Source organism: Entelurus aequoreus, linkage group LG11, assembly GCF_033978785.1.
Source record: "Entelurus aequoreus isolate RoL-2023_Sb linkage group LG11, RoL_Eaeq_v1.1, whole genome shotgun sequence".
Taxonomy (NCBI): domain Eukaryota; kingdom Metazoa; phylum Chordata; class Actinopteri; order Syngnathiformes; family Syngnathidae; genus Entelurus; species Entelurus aequoreus.
This window is the reverse complement of record NC_084741.1, coordinates 64,416,103-64,443,602: the sequence shown is the minus strand read 5'-3', so window position 1 is coordinate 64,443,602 and position 27,500 is coordinate 64,416,103. Positions and strand designations below refer to the sequence as shown.

At 37.5% G+C, this 27,500-nt stretch overlaps 1 protein-coding gene across 1 annotated transcript in view; it reads right to left on the bottom strand.

Annotated features, from left to right (window-relative positions):
• sim1a (SIM bHLH transcription factor 1a) overlaps positions 1-27,500 on the bottom strand; it is a 42,495-nt gene that overhangs the window by 7,762 nt on the left and 7,233 nt on the right. The window contains 8 exon segments of the mRNA XM_062064337.1: positions 8,879-9,044; positions 14,414-14,561; positions 14,932-15,038; positions 15,399-15,598; positions 18,680-18,765; positions 20,893-21,001; positions 21,084-21,173; positions 25,868-25,947. Coding sequence (XP_061920321.1) covers positions 8,879-9,044; positions 14,414-14,561; positions 14,932-15,038; positions 15,399-15,598; positions 18,680-18,765; positions 20,893-21,001; positions 21,084-21,173; positions 25,868-25,947 — 986 coding nt within the window.

The following is a 27,500-nucleotide window of genomic DNA, read 5'->3' as shown; positions in this document are numbered from 1 at the left end:
ACTTAGCCTTGTCTTGGTTTAACTCTTATCTTACTGACAGGATGCAGTGTGTCTCCCATAACAATGGGACCTCGGACTATGTCAAGGTAACGTGCGGAGTTCCCCAGGGTTCGGTTCTTGGCCCTGCACTCTTTAGTATTTACATGCTGCCGCTAGGTGACATCATACGCAAATACGGTGTTAGCTTTCACTGTTATGCTGATGACACCCAACTCTACATGCCCCTAAAGCTGACCAACACGCCGGATTGTAGTCAGCTGGAGGCGTGTCTTAATGAAATTAAACAATGGATGTCCGCTAACTTTTTGCAACTCAACGCTAAGAAAACGGAAATGCTGATTATCGGTCCTGCTCAACACCAACATCTATTTAATAATACCACCTTAACATTTGACAACCAAACAATTACACAAGGCGACTCGGTAAAGAATCTGGGTATTATCTTTGACCCAACTCTCTCGTTTGAGTCGCACATTAAAAGTGTTACTAAAACGGCCTTCTTTCATCTCCGTAATATCGCTAAAATTCGTCCCATTTTGTCCACAAGCGATGCTGAGATCATTATCCATGCGTTCGTTACATCTCGTCTCGATTACTGTAACGTTTTATTTTTGGGCCTCCCTATGTCTAGCATTAAAATATTACAGATGGTACAAAATGCGGCTGCTACACTTTTGACAAAAACAAGAAAGTTTGATCATATTACGCCTATACTGGCTCACTTGCACTGGCTTCCTGTGCACCTAAGATGCGACTTTAAGGTTTTACTACTTACGTATAAAATACTACACGGTCAAGCTCCTGCCTATCTTGCCGATTGTATTGTACCATATGTCCCGGCAAGAAATCTGCGTTCAAAGAACTCCGGCTTATTAGTGATTCCCAGAGCCCAAAAAAAGTCTGCGGGCTATAGAGCGTTTTCTATTCGGGCCCCAATACTATGGAATGCCCTCCCGGTAAAAGTTAGAGATGCTACCTCAGTAGAAGCATTTAAGTCTCATCTTAAAACTCATTTGTATACTCTAGCCTTTAAATAGACTCCCTGTTTAGACCAGTTGATCTGCCGTTTCTTTTCTTTTCTTTTCTACTCTGCTCCCAACCCGGGGTGGACCGCTAGCCTGTTCATCAGATGGGGACATCTCTACGCTGCTGACCCGTCTCCACTCGGGATGGTTCCTGCTTGCCCCACTATGGACTGGACTCTCGCTGATGTGTTGGACTTTCACAATATTATGTCAGACCCACTCGACATCCATTGCTTTCGGTCTCCCCTAGAGGGGGGGGTTACCCACATATGCGGTCCTCTCCAAGGTTTCTCATAGTCATTCACATTGACGTCCCACTGGGGTGAGTTTTCCTTGCCCGTATGTGGGCTCTGTACCGAGGATGTCGTTGTGGCTTGTACAGCCCTTTGAGACACTTGTGATTTAGGGCTATATAAATAAACATTGATTGATTGATTGATTGATTGATTGATTGATTGATATTTGATGCGCCTGAAAGAGTGGCAGCACATCACAGTAGCTCCTTTGACTTCCTTCATTTTACTTTATTTTTGGTGTTATTCTCAACTTTTCTTGCATTTTTTTTATCACTTATCTTTTCCATAAACCACTAATTATGGTTCTTGGGCGTTTTTGTGTGTTTTCGTTACTTTTCTTTTACTTTTCGGGCCGTTTTGTGTTTGGCTTTGATCAGTTGAGCAGCAGGCCCTTTGTATATATACTGTAATATTGTACATAGTAATTGTGATTTGTTGTATATAGTACATAATATACAAAAATACAATATATCAGTATATATTATATACTCTATACATAATATGTACAGTACCGTTCAAAAGTTTGGGGTCACCCAAACAATTTTGTGGAATAGCCTTCATTTCTAAGAACAAGAATAGACTGTCGAGTTTCAGATGAAAGTTCTCTTTTTCTGGCAATTTTGAGCGTTTAATTGACCCCACAAATGTGATGCTCCAGAAACTCAATCTGCTCAAAGGAAGGTCTGTTTTGTAGCTTCTGTAACGAGCTAAACTGTTTTCAGATGTGTGAACATGATTGCACAAGGGTTTTCTAATCATCAATTAGCTTTCTGAGCCAATGAGCAAACACATTGTACCATTAGAACACTGGAGTGATAGTTGCTGGAAATGAGCCTCTATACACCTATGTAGATATTGCACCAAAACCAGACATTTGCAGCTAGAATAGTCATTTACCACATTAGCAATGTATAGAGTGTATGTCTTTAAAGTTAAGACTAGTTTAAAGTTATCTTCAGTGCTTTTCCTTCAAAAATAAGGACATTTCAATGTGACTCCAAACTTTTGAACGGTAGTGTAAATATTACAAAAATGTTATATTTTATATTGCTATTATGGTACATTTTTAGTCTACTTTATCCCTGCATTATACTTTCCATCCTTTGTAACTGAGCTACTGTGTGGAACAAATTCCCTTGTCGATCAACAAAGTTTGTGTAAGTGTAAGAGGTTGAAGGCGATATTGTGCCAGTAAAGAAATCATTAAGATTTTATTGATACCAATATTTATCAGTACTAGATGTAATTTGGTGTAAATACAGATGTGAAAACAGGTTAAAAGATTAATCACCATGGAACATTGCACAGCAGGGAAGTCTTTTCTCAACACCCGCCGTTTAACCCTAAGGCAGGTCAACTAGGTTTGCAGTGCAAAATGCAAGACAGCTGCTATGTCATCACCTTGTAATGGCCACACAGACCCATCACTGACTATATACATCTCTCTATTAGTCACAAGCAGGAATGTCAACATATAAAAATGTCATATCAAGGTTATTGTGACATCAATGATCATGGTTAGCATTAACATGCTCAAAAAGTCTAAATACTATGTTTATCGTCTTCCGTTTTAATTTGTAAAAGTTTTAGAATATTTTTAATAATAAAGGCAACACAAGGGTTCAGTTTGTGACGTTGTGCGGGTTCACTTCCTGTCGTTCATATTCCTCTGTGTATGTTGCAATGTGCTTACAAGTAGTTGGATTTAGGTGTGACTTTTGACATAATGTCTTATGTATTAATGTCGGCACTTAAGCTAGCGCCCGGTTACCGTGCTTCTTCAGGACATGAGCAGTATCACCTGTGTGTGAGTTTATTAAAGTGCGGTTAATAATCACAAATTTTTTATCATTTTAATATAATTCGGTAAAACTAACTGTCTGGAGTTTTAACGAGTTCTCTCATTAAAACTGTAAAAACACATCTGCGGTCCCTTTCAAGGTTTCCCGTTGTTCCCATTGGGTGGAGTTTTTTCTTGCCCTGATGTGGGATCTGAGCCGAGGATGTCGTCGTGGCTTGTGCAGCCCTTTGAGACATCTGTGATTAAGGGCTATATAAGTCAACTTTGATTGACTGATTGATTGAAAGTGGAGTACAGTTAGAACTTATATCCGGAAGTAAACTCGCTACGGAAACGCGGAAAATCTACATGTGCAACAAAGATGACGGGGAGAAGACATTGTTAAAGGTGAGCCACGTAAATAAGACCGCTCCACAAAACGGCAAATCCTGAAGAGACAGTCAAAAAGTGGCTTGGAGATGGTGTGTAAAACATAATCTATTCAACATTTTGACCAAAGAACCACCATTACATGTTATGTAGACCAGTGGTCCCCAACCTTTTTGTAGCTGGGGACTGGTCAACGCTTGAAAATTTGTCCCACGGACCGGGGGGGGGTGGTTTATTTATTTTTTCATAAAGAAATACAATAATGTGTGCTTACGGACTGTATCCCTGCAGACTGTATTGATCTATATTGATATATAATGTATACATTTAGTTTTTTATGTTGATTTAATTTAAAAAAAATATATATATATATATATTTTTTTTTTAAATTACATTTCTTGCGCGGCCCGGTACCAATCGGTCCGCGGACCGGTACCGGGCCACGGCCCGGTGGTTGGGGACCACTGATGTAGACCACAAGGAAGTGTTTTCAATGTAGGGAAGAAACTCATAATATAACCCCTTCAATGCGCCCTATAAGTCAACAAAGACTGTCAGCCATCCGAAAACTTAAAGGACTATAAGTTTCACCTCATCTCCTGTTATTACTTTACCAAAGCATTGTTCAACCCATCCTTATGTACTGTTCCACATGTTTTTTCATTATGCTTTCTGTAACCAACCGGACCAAACTCACACGCATTATAAACATAGCAGCTAAAATCATCGGCCTACCCACACCCAACATTTCAGACTTAAACCACAGGTCCATCACTCGACTGGCAAAAATAATAGTCCAGGATATCACTCACCCAATACATCATCCCACTACCATCAGGGCGCAGGTACAGAACTATCAAATTCCGGAAGGCCCGCCTCAGGAAAAGCCGCCCTTAACAAGCCTGTAAATGTGTGTTGGTCATGTAGGATGTCTTTTTGTTATTTTTTGTGATGTCTATTGTTCAAATGTACGGCAGCGACAATGAATTTCCCCAAGGGGACCAATAAATCTAAATCTAAAAAAATAAATAATGCAGTGCGGTGCGCCTTTTGTATGAAAATTGACCTGAATAGACGCGCTCATCGGTAATGCACTTTATAATCCGGTACGCCCTATGGTCCGAAAAATACAGTATATAATACAGGAGATATCAATTAACATGTTGGGTGAGCATGTAGTTAAACAAGGTGTGCTGGCTGTGATGACAAGTGACATCGAATGCCAACTGGTTCTAGTTTTGCTTCAGAGCCACGTTTTGGATTATTACTTTACGTTTTCCCTTGTTTGAGAGGATTAATCTTGGCCTGTGGAATACTGGGAAAAAATGGTGGATGCCAGGAGGACAGTAGAGGTGGATGCGCGGTAGCCGGGGCTTGTGGGTAAAGTCATGGCTTCTCCTTCAAAGTGATACTGAACTCTTGAACATTGCCTAATTTGTTAATCATGTGTAACTTTGGGGGGCTTTTAGGGAATGAATGTTGTTTTTACAAGCTTTTGGCTTGTGTACAGCTTTAGTATTCTGTCATATGTGGTTGAGTTCAGAAAACTTTATTCATTCCCATTGGGGAATTTAGGCGTCAGGAAAAAAAGAAAGACAATAAAACATTTAAAAAGTTAAAATAGAATGCAATACAAATTTATCAAATATGTTATATTATATATTATAATATATTTGTGAGGTAACTAACTGGTGGTTGTGATGATACAAAATATATTGCATGTGAATATTTTTTTGTTTTTCATACAAAACCCCGACTTAAACAAGTTGAAAAACTTATTCGGGTGTTACCATTTAGTGGTCAATTGTACGGAATATGTACTGTACTGTGCAATCTACTAATAAAAGTTTCAATCAATCAATCAACAACTATACTGTAATTGTTTATCCTACTATTGTATTGTTTCTAACAGTTATTCTTATCTAAATGTGTGCTTTTTATTTTTAAAAGGCATGCTGCATGTTAAAATTGTGGCGTTTTGGGGAGCCAAGCGCAGATTAAATATATTTCAATTCATTTCAATGGGCCGGGGCTGCTTTAAGATACTAGCGTTCTGAGTTCCAAGCTTGGTCATGGATTGAATGTGCTCAAAAGGTTAAGTACCACTGTAAATATCAAATGAAGCTGCTATTGTGGCTAAAAACACAACACCTTTTGTTTCCGACGGTTAGCTGGATGAAAAAATAATGATATCTTCTTGTCCAGAATCTTTAAGGTCCTCCTGTACCGGTACTCGGTTTACAAGTCCTGACAGAGGCACACATCGTCTGATGCCCTTTTTTAAACTGTATTGCCGACCTTAAAGCGGCAACAGCGGTGCTCAGGTCCAACACGGCACCGTAGCACTCTTCACAACAGCAAACCCGACACTTCTTCATTAAGCACCAATCACAGTCACGGCATTCAGGTGCATTCTGAACATCATCATTACAACAAGGCAGGTCGTTTGTTTGCACATTTTCTGTCTTGTGAATTACTGCAGTAATTATGACAAATGTTATCACAATTCCCTTCAACTTGCAAGCAGGGCCGTAACCAGGATTTGACAAATACCGAGGTCAAAAATTGGTGGTCCAAGAGGAGCTTTGAAAGGTTGAAATCATGGGTATCTCAGCACCATATAAATAATATTACCTTGAGCAACAATGAGGAATCCACTTTTTAATTATGATCGTCTCACACACACACTAGGTGTGGCGAAATTATTCTCTGCATTTGACCCATCACCCTCGATCACCCCCTGGGAGGTGAGGGGAGCAGTGAGCAGCAGCGGTGGCCGCGCCCGGGAATCATTTTGGTGATTTAACGCCCAATTCCAACCCTTGATGCTGAGTGCCAAGCAGGGAGGTAATGGGTCACATTTTTATAGTCTTTGGTATGACTCGGCCGGGGTTTGAACTCACAACCTACCGATCTCAGGGCGGACTCTAACCACTAGGCCACTGACTAGGTGAAGTTTTTAGTGTATCAAACAATTTTGACATCATTAAAACATGAATTAAAGACATATAATGTCAACTCCAACCCAAGAACGTCTGTCTTTTATTTCCAGGTACTAGTGAAGTCACAGGGGGAAAGCTGTACTCATATTCTGACAAGTAACATAATACATTTGGTAGGGATGATGTTTGAAACCAGTTCTCCCGGTTGTTCGATAAGAAAAGAACTGATTCCATGGACTCGAATCCCTTTTTGAGAACCAGTTCCCGTTATCGAGGCCACTATAGTAAAGAAAAAGAGTTGGTTCTTTATTCGAATCCCTGGGAAGGAATCCCTTCCCACAGGAAATGCCCTGTGGGACGGCAATGTTATGCCCATTTGATTGTAGATTCTTACTGACATCTTGTGGCGATATGAAAATACTACGCGTCACTAGTTTGGGCACTTCCGGGTTGGCGACGTCTGTTCAGTTCATGAGACAATTGAGAAATAGACAAGTTGTGTTAGCTCTTACAAGCCTTGGAAAAGATAAGTCTGTAAGTAAACTGTTTAACTTGTTTATGTAACTCAATATTAAGGTGGAAAGTGGTTAAATTTGATACTAAGATGTTTATTGAAAAACGATTTTTGTGCACTGTTTCAATGGATGTTTTGAGGACTTAAAGAGGCTGCCAGTCGTGAATTTCCACCATCGAAATAGTTTCAACACTCAGAAGTATTTGTTTGATGATAGTACTGTATATTTGTGTGAAGCTAATATTTACATATTGTGTATTAAATTTCAGTATGTTAATTGAATCAAATAGCTTATACATTGGTCATTGTGTGTATTTCAGTTTAAAAAATAAATAACAGTCTAGTGCAAGACAAAAGTAAAGATAGGAAAAGACAAAGCAAAATCAACAACAATAAAGAGCCTAAATGGAATAATCTGCTTTGGAACTTTATTAGACGTCTTGGATTGTTTGTTAGCTGTCTGCCTGTGTGTGTAGTTATTATGTTCCAATAGCAGCAGAAGTGCACTTTTTGAAAAGCTGTATTATTTTCTGTTTTGTGCCCAAGGGACTGATTTTATTTAACACTATAATATTATTTATACACCTATAGTGATCACAGAGACAGGTTGTTTTTGTGTTACTGTATATATTTGTTTTTCTGAAAAATCCCACTTAATATACTTTGGGTAACAACAGTCTATATTTATTTTTTTTATTTTTTTAGGGGGGTAACTGTCAATATTTATTTAATTTTTTTATTATTTTTTTTATTATAAAATAAAAGTGAGTTTTTGTTAAACCAAATATTGTGTTTTTTTCCATATACAACAACCTATCTGGATTCGATAAGAGAATCGATAAGGAATCGGTTCGATAAGAGGATTCGATAATGGGCTCGAACTCGATAATTTCTTATCAGACATCATCCCTAACGTTTGGGGTAAAATTTCATAGGAAGCACCTTGTCATTCAATAATTTACATTTGACATGCGCTTCATCACACAAAACGGGAGCCCCACAGATAGAGAACCCCTATGCACAGCACGTGTTCTGCGTTTAGGGCGGGGTGGCACCTGAGGATACGGTATTATACCAACAGCGTTTCATATCAATTTCATTCAGGTGAATCCAACATTAGTAACGTCAGAATGCTTAGATGTTAATGTAATTTTGACAGCACATTTCGGATTGCGTTACGTTGTCTGGAGGTGTGGCGGGCTGTGAATGACCAAAGATCGTATATTGGGAAAGGATGATCTACCGCATGGTGACGCACGCCGCTCACGATGCAGTCAGTCATATCATCTTTTTTGTGTCACTTAAAAAAATACCAACGACATGACCTCTGTGTCCTCAATGGTAGTTACTGCCATGCATGCTTGTCACAAAATGTTATAAAAAAACAAAAAACATTGCTTTTAAACCCAATTTGTATATTTTTCATTTTATAAGTTCTGGTTCAGGAACCGTTTTAAATCGGTTAAAATATGAACCTATCCCTATTCGTTGTGGAGGGCATTGAATATCAATAGGGCACCCTTTAAAACGGTGGAACCTCAACGGGATAAAAGGTCTTCCTCCAATTTGTTTGCCCCAGAACAGAAAAAACAGGGTGGGGAGAACCATTTAAAGAGTTAAATCATCTCCATCATAAAATATTCATTTACTAAAGCACAAAAGATTGTATCCACTGTCAAATGCAAAAACAATAAACCATGCAAAACGTTTCTCATGAGAATGTGTGCCCATTTTTTTCCCCACTCAAAATAGTTCAACCAGCAATAGATATTACATTTGTTTTCCAAAATGTACAAACTTTCAATAAAGTAAGATGAGAATGATTTCTGGTATCATGGGTGAGGCTAAATAAACTCTTCAACGGCTTCTTTAAAAGGACAAATGCTACCCCGAGACACAAACAAATAAAATATAATAATAAAAAGACTCACCTGCGGGTACGGCGAGAGTCTAGCATTGGTTTTGGGTCGTGATATTTTGCTCTTTGGGGTTCTGCAGGTCTCGGCAAGGCTGCCTCCTGTGTTGCTGCTGTAGGGGAGAGAAGCCTTGGACGTGATCTGATCCAGAGACAGTTGGAGGCCTTTGTACTCCGTCTCCCTATAGAAAAAAGTATTATTACATGTATGAATTGGAATTATAAATTTCAAAGATTTATGGCAGTGATTTACTTATAAGAAGAAAGGACATTCCCTTGGAGAAAGCAACACTGCCTACACCCAGTTGTGCTTTTCTCTTGCAACAAAAAACCCTCAGCCTTTGTTTAGCAATTAGAGCATCATTACAGTGCTGGGAGAAGCAGCAAGAGGTGTGTCCATGTGTGACAGCATACATTCTTGGAGGGCTCGGGATGTTCTGAGAGAGCCCAAACGGCTGTTGGGATGCTTGTTTTACCATCGGGATTGAAGCAAGGACTTCAACAAACACTACACAAAGGGAAACTGTCTAATCAAATACACTGGGAGATTAAAGGCTATGTCTGGCTAAATCAGGCCTGTAGGAGAAGCTTGGACGTCTCACTTCTGGGAAAAGGGAATTGATTTCTCTCCTAAGTGTTCTACGGATGTTGCCATGGCAAATCAGTCAGACAGAAAACCTTGGCACATACAGTTTCTTAAACTAATGCTGAATCCTTCTTCCTTTTTTCTCAGTGTCTGACTACATAATACAGGACTATGTTTTTCCAATATGTTTTAATTCTGACAAAACAAATAGACCATAAATACATTTCCACTATAAAGGACACTGGCTCTCATGAGGATATATCCAAGCATTTCATATGATTTGCAACACAGGTAGCAAGAGAGCCAAAATATTGATATTTTTATATTGCAATATTTCACTACCTCAATATTTTGCAATCCCCTATAGTTTATTTTACTTAAAAGGCAAACAGGCTGTATTTACACTTGTGTTACGGTCAGAAGTCTATGCTTATCATGGGCATAAATGTTAACTTATGATTTATTTCGACTGTTAGTTTTCCAGGATGGAATGACAATAAAACATACAGCTTTTTAAAAGAGTTAAAAAAGTTTGAATGTTACATTACTATAATGCACATTGGGCTATTGGCTTGAAATAACCCTAGGTGAAGTTTTTTGGAACCATTTCTAAACAATTGAAGAGGCAACGCTCATCGGTTATACGATTGCATGTAAGAACAGGTCATTAGGATGTCACCACTTTGCCAAGGTCTGGAGGAAGACGCCGTCAGATGAAAGGACTTTGGTTACGATCATAAACAGTCGAGGTTCAAGCCTGCCACGAACGGTAAACTGACGTCACACAAGAGTCACTGTCCGCAGTTAATCTAGTTCTACATTGCCATGGACGGGGTTTGTGCACGTTTACATTATTGATGATTTTCCATTACTTTTTCAAAATCTTTTACTTAATTGGACTATCAAAAATAATTATCGTAACACTAATGAATGGATGGATGGATAATATTACATTATTATGTATAGACTATTGTTGTGGTACTCATTGGGTTAAATCTGAGACCTCGGGTACCAAATTATGTGCCATTTTATGTGTCTCGTGTTCTGGTACAATAAAGCTCTTTGAATTCTAAGCAAAATTGAATATGGTGCCTCTCTAAACTGATAAAACAGGCGGGCACAATTACACACAGTTTATCTTATTCCCATTCTAATATATTTAGTCATTACTTCTGCTGCATCCCACAGCCTAATCCAGTTGGGGGACAAATAATGGTTGAGACTTTTGTCAAACAACACTAAGCATGCTGTTTTATGGGAAACTAATGACAGTAAGAGTCGTTTATAGTGCAGAGCAAATCTAAAAGCACAGAAATATAGGAACCCTTGTTCTCACCACAGTTACATTTTGCAACAATTTGGCTGTCTTGAAACATAAGCTGAACTTCGTTGGCATTTTCTCAGTATCATCACTTCGTTAGCAGAAGTAACTAGCTTGTGGGATTGCCTGCAGTGAGCGTCCGTGGCAATTTACATTTCATTAAAACTAGGGCGGTCAAACGATTAAAATATTTAATCGCATTTAATCACGTTGTTCATAGTTCACTCAAAATTAATCACGATAATCGCAGAAAGATATAATTTTTCGTCAATAAGTGTACCTTAAACAGATCATTTTTTAGTTTTTAATACCATGACTGGACAATTAAATTGCTTTGATGAAATGTTTTTAAACATTATGCTTTTTGAAACAGCTCAATAAGAAAAGTATATTTACACATTTTCAAAGAGAATGAAAAAGATCAAATTATGGAAATCGATTATTGATGCATCTTAAATTGACATCTCAGAACAAGCTAGTCAGGTTACTTCTAGACCTCCACCCCAGATCCCACCTCACTCCTACCCACTTCTCTAAAGTGGGCTGGCTCAAGGTGGAGGACAGAGTTAAACAACTTGCACTGAGCCTAGTCTATAAAATCCGCTACACCTCCCTGATACCGAAGTACATGTCAAACTACTTCCTTAACATAAATGACCGCCATAACCACAACACCAGGGGGTGCTCCACTAACCACGTTAAACCCAGATTCCGAACTAACAAAGGTCTTAACTCATTCTCTTTCTATGCCACATCAATGTGGAATGCGCTCCCAACAGGTATAAAAGAAAGGGCATCTCTATCCTCCTTCAAAACCGCAATAAAAGTTCACCTCCAGGCAGCTACAACCCTAAACTAACACCCTCCCCGGATTGCTAATAATCAAATGTAAACAATCAAATGCAGATACTTTTTCTTTTTCTTATGCCTTCTGATCTCTCTCTATGTCCACTACTTGATGTCCATACCCCCCCCCTCCACACCCCTGATTGTAAATAATGTAAATAATTCAATGTGATTATCTTGTGTGATTACTGTATTATGATGATAGTATATATGATAGTATATATCTGTATCATGAATCAATTTAAGTGGACCCCGACTTAAACAAGTTGAAAAACTTATTCGGGTGTTACCATTTAGTGGTCAATTGTACGGAATATGTACTTCACTGTGCAACCTACTAATAAAAGTCTCAATCAATCAATCAATCAATGTATATTGATGCAGTTTTACATATTTGTTCATTTCACGAAATAAGCCTTTATCACTTGCAACTTTTAAAAACAGTGCATTTGTAATAAGAAATTCCCATCACATTTATTAAATTAATGGAAATGTGTTTAAAACTAAAACATAAGTGCCCAAAATAAAGGAGCTGGTTGGATCTCTCGGTAAGGTGGCTTACTGCAGTCTGCCACATTTTAAAACTGTCTGCATTACTTTATTTACAAAAACATGAATCGATTATCGATGTTTACTAATCGATTTTATAATCGTCCATGTCCGAATTGCGATGCATCTAAGAATCGATTATTTCCCCCACCTCTAGTTAACATAGTCTCAAAGGAATACAACCTGCCTAGGCACTTTCTGACAAAACACCCAAATTTCGATGTCCGGCCCCTGAGCTCTTGGGCACTTGAAACTGCGGCCCTCTTCATTATGTAGTTGAATAGCCCTGACATACTACATGCTTTTGGATGTTTTCATCAAGAGTATAATTGTTTGCTTATTAGTAACTTGAATAAGATGTAATTAGTAAGAATTTTACTTTTTAATTATTGTACATTTAGGTTTTGTTATGGCTTTCATTTATTTCAAACATAGATACAGTTACAATTGAATTTAATTAAATAATTAAATTAGCCTTTTTAAGGCCCCGTTTGGCCTTGCCCATTTATAAATGGTACATGGATTATACCTGTGAAGCACTTTTCTACCTTCAAGGTACTCAAAGCGCTTTGACACTAAATCCACATTCACACACACATTTACACACTGATGGCGGAAAGCTGCCATACAAGGCGCTAACCACGACCCATCAGGAGCAAGGGTGAAGTGTCTTTCCCAAGGGCACAGCGGACGTGGCTAGGATGGCGGAAGCCGGAATCGAACCTGGAACCCTCAAGTTGCTGGCAACATATAATTGTGGGTAAATGTACACATCAGACTGATTCCTATATACACCTAGACTATACCAATTGTGTGCAGCAAACTTCGTTTCTGTCTACACAGTATCTGATCAAAACCCACAGTAAAGGTTAAAGGGCTGATGCAATTCTTTGCGGTCAAACGCTTTCACTGAGGAAATGTCTTTATTTGAAGTATTGCTACAGGTCTGCAGTGGCAAGTCTACAGACCATAGATCAGGAGACCCTAAGCACACAGTAGGAGGTTACATTCAGGTGAACTGCCCTTATCAATTCTTATCCATAGCTGTGTACACAAAAGCTACTGGATAAACAATCTTTGCCCTTGATAGTATCCTTCAACAACAGACTACTTCCTAAGTACCAACAAAGATTATCGTTTCGTTACATTCCTTGTGTAGAAAATACATACAGTACATGGATCTTATTTCACATACGGTATGACATCACATACCCCAGATGAACTATTAAGCATTTAAAAATAGAGGCTCCAGAGTTTCAATGCCTCACAATTAAAAGGCTTGATTTGGAAAGAGCCAGTACCTCTGCCTTAAACGATTTGCTGAATTTAAACTTACCCAAGTGTGTACTCATGTGTGTGTGTATGTATGTATATATGCACACACACACACACACACACACACACACACACACACACACACACACACACATATATATATACACTACCGTTCAAAAGTTTGGGGTCACATTGAAATGTCCTTATTTTTGAAGGAAAAGCACTGTACTTTTCAATGAAGATAACTTTAAACTAGTCTTAACTTTAAAGAAATACACTCTATACATTGCTAATGTGGTAAATGACTATTCTAGCTGCAAATGTCTGGTTTTTGGTGCAATATTTACATAGGTGTATAGAGGCCCATTTCCAGCAACTATCACTCCAGTGTTCTAATGGTACAATGTGTTTGCTCATTGGCTCAGAAGGCTAATTGATGATTAGAAAACCCTTGTGCGATCATGTTCACACACCTGAAAACAGTTTAGCTCGTTACAGAAGCTACAAAACTGACCTTCCTTTGAGCAGATTGAGTTTCTGGAGCATCACATTTGTGGGGTCAATTAAACGCTCAAAATGGCCAGAAAAAGAGAACTTTCATCTGAAACTCGACAGTCTAGTCTTGTTCTTAGAAATGAAGGCTATTCCACAAAATTGTTTGGGTGACCCCAAACTTTTGAACGGTAGTGTACATACATATAATATACATATATACATACACAATGCATATATATACATACATACACACATACATATAGACTTAGAACAGAATGTTGAGTTATTTTTTGGTTTACTTAATCCTTGTTTATTTACCATTCAGTAACATTTTAACACTGTTTAAAACGGTTACGAAAATGTACTGTAATTCTTAGGTATAGAACATATATAAAAATTAACATGACGCAGTCAGTCATCATCGCACTTTCCCGCTTTGCAAACAGCCAACTGCGTTTTGGAGAAGAAAGGGTACTTACGTGAGAACGTAGTTGACACTGACAATGCAGTGAGGTCGGGATGAGCGACTGTTGTGCACGATCGTAGCATAACTCTGAACCCACACCCAGCCACCATGCTTGGCCAGGAAACGGTAGTACTTTGTGGTGACTTGTCCTTTTACAAGCACTACAAGAAAAAAGAGAGCATTGGGAAACACAAATATACCATTTATTAAATTCTTATTAGAACACTGCTTGTTCATTTAGAATTAATGTTACAGACTTTAAATTTAATGTAAAATATATGTGAATCGCTTTATATGACATTATTGTCATATACTTTTAAAAGTATTTTTAGTATAAATAATAATTATTCAATCACTTATTAATTATATAACTGTGTATGAAAATTTTTAATTTATTATTATCATCATCACAGTACTGAGCTTGGTAATATCACATGTCACTCTCTTGTGAGATATGTGGCGTTAATTTGACAAATATAAATCATACGCGATGATGGTGATCAAGTGCTGCATGTTCCGACGAGTACTCACATAAATGATGTGCACAGCGCAGATGGAAGGAGTCACAGCTGTGGACGTGATGATAGAGGGTCTTCTCTATTAGATCTTGCGGCTCGTAGCCTGTAAGCTCTGCAACCCTAAGCAACACACACACACACACGCACACACACACACACATTTTCAGCTGTCATTAGGTCGTCCGATGTTGACGAGCAATTCAAAGTACTTGTTGAGAAACAAATCCACTAACAAAGTACTGTGTTGCTGTAATAAAGAATTGATTGATTGATTGAGACTTTTATTAGTAGGTTGCACAGTGAAGTACATATTCCGTACAATTGACCACTAAATGGTAACACCCGAATAAGTTTTTCAACTTGTTTAAGTCGGGGTCCACTTAAATTGATTCATGATACAGATATATACTATGATATCGAAAGTGGCGAGGAGCATGACATACAGAAATATTACATGTTCAGCCTGACAAAAGTTTATACCGTGAGTCGAGGAAGATGAGCTTCATATCCAGGCTGGCTCGAAACATGAACATGTTGCTGTGCAGTTTAATCTCCGTCACTGCACTGGGTGGTAATGAGTGACCAACGGCCACCAGCCCGACATTCTGATAGCAGCCGTCAAATGGAGACATGTCCAGGCTGTACTGGCGGATTTTCAAGTAGCCACTGCAATGAATCACCTGGACAGAAAACATCAGACATATTTAAATTTTATACAAGTTTCACTCTCATTTTGGTCATTCTATCTTACAGATCAGGGGTCAGCAACATCGTTATTGTGACTCCCTTCGCTAGAGATATTCTTAAAACCAGAGTGGGGGGTAATGTGCAATTTTGAAAAGAGTTGTATAAGTTCAGACTGTCTGTGAGGCCGTGAATGTGTCCTGACTGGTTATCAAATGAGCGCGAGGAAAGCAGGCAAAAGGGGAGAGGGACTTGGGGTAGCTGGTGTGTATGTGCGGTGAGAGAGGCTTCTTGAGGGTACCATCAGTAGGATAAACATGAGTTAGATCAAAACTAGTGCTGTCAAATTATTCATATTTTTAATCAGATGAATCACCATTTTGAATTTGGATTAATCATATTAAATCACAGGTTTTTACTTGCTTGCATAATTTAACTTAAATAAAAGACTCCAATATTTGGACACAAAACACATTTTAATTTTAGAATTTCATCCAGAATTTTTTTTTATATATATCTATCCATACATTTTCTACCGCTTGTCCTTTTCGGCGTTGCGGGGGGTGCTGGAGCCTATCTCAGCTGCATTATTTACTAAAATATACGCCCACTGCTCCCCAAGGGGATGGGTCAAATGCAGAGGACACATTTCACCACATCTAGTGTGTGTGTGACAATCATTGGTACTTTAATCTTTAATCTTAATCTTAATTTACTTCCTCAAAAGTTGGTAACAGTTTTATCTAAAGTCCAGTCAGGGTGTATTTTGAAGTGAAATTTGCCAGTGAGCACACCAGCGAGAGTGTCTTCAGTCATCTTTACACTGGCGTTTGCATTGACCTGATCACTGATCAGCAACCTTGTCATTCGCCTTTCAGGTATCCATCTGCGGTTAAGGTAAAGGAGCATGTATGGTCAAAATAAATTGCATGATTAATCTGTGTATATACATGATTAATGCAATGTTTTTGTGATTAACCATAAAAGTCATTATATTTGACAGCCCTAATACAACAAAGTTTATAAGCTATGTTGGGGGGGGGGGGGGGGGGGATAAACTGTTTTGACAGTAAAAGGTAGCCGATCCCTGTCTGAAATCATATATGAATGAGTTCTGTCCAAATTATTATTATTTTTTAATCATAATAATCACTTTTAAATTTGGTTTAATCTTGATTAATAACAGTTTATTACTTGCTTGCATAATTTAAATCAACTTAAAAAAGACCCCAATATTTGTACACAAATGTAATTGTATTGTCACAATGCCATACAGGAGTTTTTTTTACTGTGTTACTTGAATGCACCACATTTATTTGCTCAAAACTTAGGAGCAGTTTTATTTAAAGACTCATCAGGGTGTATTTTGAAGTGAAATTTGCCAGAAGGCACACCAGTCGGGGAGTATCCTCGCTCATCTTTGCACTGGACGTATGCATTGACCTGATCACTGAATGTATAACAATCCTTGTATGGTCAAAATACATTGTGTGCTTAATCCTCGTAAATACAGGGTTAATGCAATATTTCTGGGGGATTAATCACATGAGGTAACTTGTTATCTTTGTCGGACCTAATGAAAACAAAGTTGATAAACTATGTTGGGGGTCAAAATGGTTCTTTAGATGGTAAAGTTAGCCACCCCTGTCCTAAACACCCCTGTCCTAAACCATATCTAAATGTGTGCTGTCAAATTATAAAAAAAATTATAACACACTTTTTGATTTGGATTAATCACAGGTTATATACTCACTTGCATAATTCAAATCAACTTAAAAAAGAAGCTTAATATTTGGACACAAATGCAATTGTATAGTCAGAATGTCCTAGAGGAACATCTTTAAATGTTTTACTTAAATGCACTATATCTATTTGGTAACGGTTTTATCTAAAGTGTAATATTCTGAAGTGAATGTTGCAAGCGAGCGCAACTGCACTGTTGTATTTATTGATCTGGGGCCGTACTTATCAAGCTTCTTAGAGTGCCATTTTACACTTAAGTCCTGAGAATTTGCGAAATTTAGTCCTACTCTCAAACTTAAGAATAAAAGCTTTTTATCAACGTTCTTAAGTCTAAGAATCACTCCTACTCTCCACAATATTTAAGAGACCTTCAGAGGTGTCTTAAGTGGTTAGGAGTTGCCAGCAGGGGATGGCACTGAGGCGAGAGAGACGTGCGCGAACATTCAGTGAGCGGAACGATGTTCTGGATTTGTTTGATGACGAGCAGCTGATCAAACGGTATCGTTTAGACAGAGCGGGTATTATTTTTGTCACAGATTTAATACTTTTCGATTCCATGTTGATTTCTGCATGTGGCTGCAGTGGGCTAGTATATATAGAGCCACCCACACCAGTTTCAAATTAGTTGCCTAATTAATGAATTGGAAAGAAAATGTTATGACAGTAGCGTATGTGTGTGGCCGTGAGGTGAGTGACGTCAGTGAGTGTGTGGGCGACAGAAGAGAGGGAGCGGTAGCTTGAGTGCCGGCGGGGACTAGTTTGTTTTGTATTATTTTGTAGTTTATTGTCAAAATATACACTCCCATTGTCCACTTAAATATTTCCAAGATATTTCTTTATTCTTAGACAACGGATTCCCTTCCGTGATTGGTAATTTCTATGGACACAGAAATGACGTCACCTAAAATTCCATTTACGGCACATAGTAATGTCGTAATTCAGCTCTGAGTGTGACACTTAAGATTCAGTCCTACACTTCGCTGAAAGTGTGAGTAAGACGCTTGATAACTAACTTTTAAGTGCAGCTTTCAGCGAAGAATTTATTTACTCTTAAGTCAACTCTTAGCAGACTTCTTAGGAGTAATTCTAAGAAGCTTGATAAGTACGGCCCCAGATCACTGACCATACAACGACCCATACTGCCTTTCAGGTGACCTTTCGTGGTTAAGGTAAAGGAGCATGTACGGTCAAAATAAATTGCAGGATTCATCTGTGCATGTACAGTATATGATTAATGCAATATTTTTGTAATTAATCACATGAGTTAACTCATTTATTTTGACAGTCCTAATTTAAATTCATGAAGAGAAAATAAAGTTTTTCTGTCTTCTGACCTTGTAGCCTCCACACGTAAGACCAGCATTTCTTTTAGCAAGGACACATTTCATTCTCAGAAAGAATGAGCGCTCCATCTCATATTCTGTGGAAAACATTGGAAAACAATATTAGTATTGCAATTTTCTTAAAAATGTATAATATTGTTACCGGTAGGCTGAAATGTGAAAGAAAGAATACAGGTATTGTGGTTAATACAGTGCATCCCAAAAGTATTCACAGCGCTTCTTTTTTCTACATATGTTACAGCCTTATTCCAAAATTATATGAATTAATTTTTGTCCTGTCAATACAAATGACAATACAAAAAGTTTTTTTGTTTTTTTTAAAAGAAATTTTAGCAAAGTTATTTAAAATATAAAACTAAAAAAAAACATGTACTTAAGTATTCACAGCCTTTGCCAAGAAGCTCAAGAGTGAGTTCAGGGGCATCCCATTTCAACTGATCATCCTTGAGATGTTCCTACAGCTTAATTGGAGTCCACTCGTGGTAAATTCAGTTGGTTGGACATGATTTGGAAAGGCACACATATGTCTATATACTGTATAAAGTCCCACACTTGACAGTGCATGGCAGAGCACAAACCAAGAATGATGTCGAAGGCATTGTCTATAGACCTCCGAGACAGGATTGTCTCGAAGCACAAATCTCGGGAGGGGTACAGAAAAATATCTACTGACATGAAAGTCCCAATGAGCACAGTAGCCTCCATCATCAGTAAATGAAAGAAGTTTGGAACCACTAGGTCTGTTTCTAGAGCTGGTCGGCTGTCTGAACTGGGGGAAAAGGGTCCTTGTCAGGGAGGTGATTAAGAACCCGGTGGTCACTCTGTCAGATCTACAATATTCCTGTTTGGAGAGAAGAGAACCTCCCAGAAGGACAACCATCTCTGCAGCAATCCATCAATTCAGCCTGAATTTTACAGTTGCCAGACCGAAGCCATTATTTCGTAAAAGTTTGCCAACATTCCCTTTAAAGACTCTCAGACCATGAAAAACTGGTCTGATGAGACAAATATTGAACTCTTTGGCGTGAATTTTAGGCGTCATGTTTGGAAGAAACCAGTCACCGCTCATCACCAGGCCAATAACATCCCTACAGTGAAAAATGGTGGTGGCAGCAGCATGCTGTGGGGATGGTTTTTTAGCGGCATAGGAACTGGGAGACTAGTTAGGATAGAGGTAAGGATGCATGCAGCAATGCACAGAGACATCCTGGATGAAAACCTGCTGCAGAGTGCTCTTGGACGGGATGGTTCATCTTCCAGCCGGACAACGACCCCAAGCACACAGCCAAGATATCAAAGGAATGCCTTCAGGACAACTTTGTAAATGTCCTTGAGTGGCCCAGCCAGAGCGCTGACTTGAATCCCAGTGAACATCTCTGGAGAGAACTAAAAATGGCTGCGCACCAACGCTTACCATCCGACCTGATGGAGCTTAAGAAGTGCTGCAAAGAGGAATGGGCGAAACTGCCCAAAGATAGGGGTGCCAAGCTTGTGGCATCGTATTCAATCATCAATCAATCAAAGTTTATGTATATAGCCCTAAATCATGAGTGCCTCAAAGGGATGCATATTCAAAAAGACTTGAGGCTGTAAATACTGCCAAAGGCGCATCAACAAACTATTGAGCTAAGGCTGTAAATGCTTATGTACATGTGATTTTTTAAAGTTTTTTTTACTTTAATACATTTGCAAACATTTCTAAAAAAAACAAAAACTTCACATTGTCATTGTGAGGTATCGTGTGCAGAATTTTGAGGACATTAATGAATGCATTCCATTTTGGAATAAGGCTGAAACATAACACAATGTAGAATTAGGGAAGCGCTGTGAACCCCAGCATGTGTTTGCACTGGCATAGCTCCTAGATATGATGTAAACATGGACCGACAGCAAGATATGAATGGCATCAGACCATTGTAATTGAGTGCCAAGTATATGTGCTTTATCATGGTGCTGAAAATACTACCTTTAATTGTATTGCAGAATTAAAAGAAAGTGTTACACAAACACTACCGTCGTCTTAGACATACTATGTATTTTGTTCTTGAAGTTTGAACAAGAATATGAAAATAACTCCAAAATGCAACACTAATTAACGTTAATGCTTGTTTGTCGCCATTCGTACATTTTCCGATCTTTACGGCATCGATGTGAACGCTTGCCTCTCAAAAATGTAATGTTATGTGTCTAGTTTCATCATTTACCTTGGACAAAATGTGAATGGTAAGGCTGGTGTGCGGTGAGGACAGCGGTCATTTCATCATGGTCAGCTGGATGGATGTATTCATATATGCTGTTTCCTGTCAACTCTACCTGAAATGCACAATCATGTCAGGACTGTGACACCGGAGGCTCAACATACCTAAGGAGGTAACATTACCTTTGCTAAACCAACCTGAGACAGACCCAAGTGAACCGAGGCCGTTTCTGATATGTACATTATTTTCCCATCTGGAGCAACCACAAAAATGAAGCCGTCCAATGTCTGAAATAAACCACATAAGTTAAAAAGTTATTAATCGCACGTAAACAGAAATCTAGCAAGTATGACAATATTTAATGCAATCTAGTTGACATTGAACATTTACTTGTGTTTGGCAGCCAATTAACACAGTGGGAATGTTCTATAGCCACTCCGACTAAATTCAAATATTCTATTAGATCCCCGGTGCCTAAACTTACTTTAGTAGAAAAACTTTGCAAGACAATTAAATTTTTGTTTAAAAAAAAAAAATAAATTAAAAAATTAAAAAATTAAAAAAATGTATACTGACTTCTGAAACTTTAATTAAGTGAAATTGTTTAATTGTAAAACTTTTTGTATTTCTGCAATTATTTAATATTTTGAGATTTTTACAATTTGTTGATCGGGTGTTGAACATGCATCTTTTTGGGCTCCTCTTTTATGGTAGATATCCTTTGTTGAAGCATAATCCTGGCCATATATCCAGGCTTGGGACCAGCACAAGTGAGCAGCTGCTGGGTATAGAAAGCAAACCCGTGCTGACCACACACAAAAAAATGTTCGGTTAAAAAATAACCCAATTTTAACCCAACTGCTGGTTCAGAAAAGGATGAACCCCTTATTTGAGTTATTTTAACTCAACATCGAGTTAATTTTTTCAACCCAATTTATTTGCGTTGAATTATTTAACCAAAAAGTTGAGTTTTGATAACTTAATGTTGGGTTATTCCCAACCTAACTATTGGGTTGAATTATTTAACCCAAAAGTTCAGTTATGCTCACTAGATTGTTGGGTTATTCCCAACCCAACTATTGGGTTGCGCAATTTAGCACTCCTTGACCTAATAGTTGGTTAAGAATTACACATTTTACTACTGGTTTGTCCTACTCCTTCCCAAATACTGATCAAAATTATTTTTATTCCATTAAAACATACTCAAAAGCAGGATTTGAGTGAAATTTTTTTTACAAGAATTGCCGTGTTTGGTCATAGTAGTCCTATACAGCATGCTCAAATATTTTAATGTACATAAGATGTGTGATTGTAAATAATGTTAATGAGATTAATCCATAATAAAATTCCCTTAAAAAACAGAACCTTTTTAATAAAAAAAAAAAAAAGCCTTTTACCCAAAAATGCATTACTCATTGAAAAACAACCCAAAAATGGTTCATAATTTTGAAAACCCAGAAATTGAGTAAAGATAATACCCTTATAACCCAAAAATGGGTTGCTCTTCATAAAAATAACTCCACTAGCAACTCATAAATTGGGTTACCAAAATAACCCAGCATTTTTAGTGTGCATGTACAGAATGTGTACCATACACTATACCAGTGCCACTAAAAACAGATATTTCAACAAATATAATGAAAATGTAAAATAATTTCAACAATGACAATCACTACAATACTAGTAAGGTTTGGTAGCTTTTTCATTCACATCTACATTTCAAGTCAATGTATGTCAAATTAAATTATACTTCTATTGTTTGGAAGGTATTCGAGAGAATATAAGCACTGTTATTTGTCTTTATTATAATGCGGGGTGGCAAGTTGTTTATTATTATTATTATTATTATTGTTTTCTCCACTCTTTCCTGTGCTGCCATTTGATTAATTTAGTGTCATAGGGAGAATTTCTAAAATAAAAAGTTAAAAGAATATATGAATAAAGATATAGATGATTTGTTCCACATCGGAAGTATAAATATTTTACAACAGAGGTGAGCATTTCAGCAATGTTGGCATACAGGGGTGTCAAACTCATTTTAGCTCAGGGGCCCCATGGAGGAAAATCTGTGCACACGCTGGCCGTACTATTAAAATCATGCCATTAAAACTACAAAATAAAGACAACTTTAGATGGTTTTCTTTGTCTTACTTTGGCCAAAAATAGAACAAACACATTTTGAAAATATTACAATAGAAATATAGAAAAAAAATACCGGCAGCGGTAAAGTTTAGATCCGTGAAGAGGAAAGTGATACATTTACATTTACATATGCATAAAAATGTGTTTTCTTTTGTATTTTCTATACTCCAAAACACACTATAGAATGTGAGATATAACAGGAAAATGCATACATTTATCATTTGTTTTCAAAACGCTTACAAAAAAGTGGGATCCCAAAAATGTACTGTGAGACCCCATTTTTATGACTTGATGGGGTCCCTGGAACCCTATTTTGAAAATTCCTAGCGCCAACACTGATGGAATATTGGTGCGTGCAAAACAGCAGCAGGCGGTTGTGGCCTGCGGGCCGGTTCTAAAACTAATCAAATATCATCCCGGGGGCCATAGATAATTCATTTGCGGGCCAGATCCGGCCCGCGGGCTTTAACTTTGGATTTAAATGAATGACGTGGTCGGAATAAAACTCAATGTAACAGAGTAAAAATAGCTTTAAAAAAATAATAATTAAAAATATGTTTTAAAAATACTCTGACGAGTACAATTCATCCAAAAAGTTGCAACTTCATCACAGTTAAATTTTTCAAAGCAAAACATATAACAAGAACACCACTGGCTAGCTCATGTTACCATTTGTGGGCCTTGACTTTGACACATAGGACATAGAAGAATCTCATTTGTAATTGAAGCACTGTCAACAGCACTTTGAGAGCAACGTTGGCATGTTTGTCAGTTTCAAAGGTGCCACGGTCCATGCAAAACAGGAATATGCGTCAGATATTGGTAACATTAAAAAAAAATTACAAAATTAAATGACATTACTTAAAGACATTTAAATTGTGCAGCCTAATTTGTAGTAACAATATGTGATGTCACGCACAAAGAAAAAATGTCCATCCATCCATCCATTTTCTACCGCTTTTCCCTTTCGGGGTCGCTGGGGGTGCTGGAGCCTATCTCAGCTACATTCGGGCGGAAGGCGGGGTACACCCTGGACAAGTCGCCACCTCATCGCAGGGCCAACACAGATAGACAGACACCATTCACACTCACATTCACACACCAGGGCCAATTTAGTGTTGCCAATCAACCTATCCCCAAGAAAAAATATGCAAAACTATAATAATGTGGTTGTATACCATTTATCAAAAACATGATGAAAATATTAATAACTTCAGTCATAAAAGAGCCTGAAAACAGACTTTTTTCCTACACAGCCTGTTCAAAGCAGGCTGTTATTCTGATTACATTGTGAACAAAGACTGCAAACCAAAAACTAATATAGCAAATAAAGAAATAAATATAATCGGAATTACAATATTTGTTGAAATTATAATATTACAATACGATTGTGACTGCAAAGCACTGATTAACTGCATACTATATGTCTAGGTCGGGGGTCGGCAACCCGCGGCTCTTTAGCGCCGCCCTAGTGGCTCTCTGGAGCTTTTTCAAAAATGTATGAAAAATGGAAAAAGATGAGGGGGCAAAAAATATTTTTGGTTTTAATATGGTTTCTGTAGGAGGACAAACATGACACAAACCTCCCTAATTGTTAGAAATCACACTGTTTATATTAAACATGCTTCACTGATTCAAGTATTTGGCGAGCGCCGTTTTGTCCTACTAATTTTGGCGGTCCTTGAACTCACCCCAGTTTGTTTACATATATAACTTTCTCCGACTTTCTAGGACGTGTTTTTATGCCACTTCTTTTTCTGTCTCATTTTGTCCACCAAACTTTTAACGTTGTGCGTGAATACACAAAGGTGAGTTTTGTTGATGTCATTGACTTGTGTGGAGTGCTAATCAGACATATTTGGTCAATGCATGACTGCAAGCTAATCGATGCTAACATGCTATTTAGGCTAGCTATATGTACATATTGCATCATTATGCCTCATTTGTAGCTATATTTGAGGTCATTTAGTTTCCTTTAAGTCCTCTTAATTCAATGTATATCTCATGACATACTATCTGTATATAATATGGCTTTTAATTTTTTGCGGCTCCAGACAGATTTGTTTTTTGTATTTTTGGTCCAATATGGCTCTTTCAACATTTTGGGTTGCCGACCCCTGGTCTAGGTGTATAAGGAGAAAACATGAATACAAAAAAAGGAGCAATTTGCATGTGTTACTTGCTGAAACATGCATGATTGCCTTATTATTTCGCAAGAATTATGGCTACATTTTTTTTTTTACAAGTGTTTAAACATATGCATGTTTTTTTTGTATGCGCCAAGCACGAAGATCTTGTCCGGGTTTCAAACCTGCGTCCTTGTGTTGCTGCTGATGTGAGAAGTGATGTGCAGTGTAAAAGACAGATGGGCTGCTGCGTGACCACCAATGTGCTCAGCTCATTTACGCACAAGGAGGAAAAACGCCAGGGGACGAGTGATGGCAACTAAAGACAACCGGATTATTATTATTATTATTATTATTATTATTATTATTATTATTATTATTATTATTATTATTATTATTATTATTATTATTATTATTATTATTATTATTATTATTATTATTATTATTATTATTATTATTATTATTATTATTATTATTATTATTATTATTATTATTATTATTATTATTATTATTATTATTATTATTATTATTATTATTATTATTATTATTATTATTATTATTATTATTATTATTATTATTATTATTATTATTATTATTATTATTAAAAACATATTAATGCTTGTAGGTTGATTCGAGGCTCTAAATTGCTTGTAGGTGCAGGGATATATGCATGATTGGATAATAATAATAATAATAATAATGATGATGATGACCTGTAGGAGATGGGAGCCCAACTCCTGGCTGACCCCATCCAGGGTGCTGCGGCTCACGTGACCCCACGACTCACCAAGGCCTGGTAAACGAAACACAAGCAACACAAAAAATCAAGATGACGTCATGTTTGCAGTAACAACATGCTGGAAAACGAGTGATACGGCGCAACGCCTGTTTGCAATATGTTGCCGTGCACTATCACGCAGCTTTTTTTTTTCTTTTTTTTTTCACTGTGAAAATATCCCCCGTCGAAGTCCGATGTAAGCCAATCTCGTCGCGTGAAAGTATTTGCATAAAGTATTCAACACTGCGGAGGAGAGGGAGAGAGAGAGAGATGGGCTAAGCTCGCATGAGGCCCGAATAGACGAGCCAAAGCTGGACAAAACAAACAGAATTGTGTGCAGCAGACTCGGAATTGAAATGCAAATGTGCGTGAGCAGAATAAACAGGCGGCGAGCAGGGATAATATGCACCTCTCTGTTAACATTGTATTCCAATAATTCAACGCCTCAATAGGATTGGGATTTATATAAAAAAAAGGAATCGGATTGGGATTTTTTTTTTAATGAAACAAAAAATGTTTTTGCTTAAAAAAAAAAAGGTTTTATTTTATTTATATTTTACTTATATTGAATATTGTGGAGTTTTTTTTATTTAATTTCTTTTTATACATTTTTTTTTAAATTTCTGCTTGTATTTCTTTTATTTGGGTTTTATCGTTGTATGGCTTCTTTTTCTTTGATATGGATCCTCTTGGGTCTGGAATAAAAATGACTACTACTACTACTACTTATACTTGCCATCAAACATTTGCTTTTAATGCAGCTGAGATAGGCTCCAGCACCCCCCGCGACCCTAAAAGGGACAAGCGGTAGGAAATGGATGGATGTACATCTTGCAAAATATGTTTCATTGAGAACATAATAAGATTGGAGGACTTTAAATGGGAATATCTTTGGAAAAACTCATGCAGCTCAGACTTAATCTATTTTTTTAAAGAATGCAGTAGAATGATATACACGATCATTATCATTCAACCTTGAGTTTTAACAAACTTGTCATTTTTCAGGATTTATTGTTGACATGTTCGAATTGCTCCCACAGTGGAGTGTTTTAAGTCTCGTCTTAAGACCCACTTTTATTCTCTGGCTTTTAACACTACGTGAATTGTGTGGTCCTCTGTTGTCCTCTGTGTTTTTAATATTTTGATTTCTATTTACTGTTTTAATTGGGTTAACCCTTTAAAATCGTTTTTAATCATATTTATTTTATATTGGTTTTATATGTATTTATTTTTTGTTTTTATTCAGTCATTGGTGGAGCTAAGGATAATATTTGAATATTGTTTTTAATATTGTTGTGCAGCACTTTGGAAACATTTTGTTGTTTGAATGTGCTATATAAATAAATTGGATTGGATTGACAAGAGTCTGTTTGTGCAGGTGGGTGAAGGCCTGCATGTGCGTCAACCAGAAAATAGATCATAATAACACAACAGTAGATGTCCTCTAAATTATTCTGCGAGAGCTTCTTGCATGCTTATGGTCTCTGCAGCAGCCGTGTATGTGCATGCAGACAAGCAGAGAGAGAGAGTCATAATTGATGGCCTTTCTTTGTTGACAGCGTTAATGT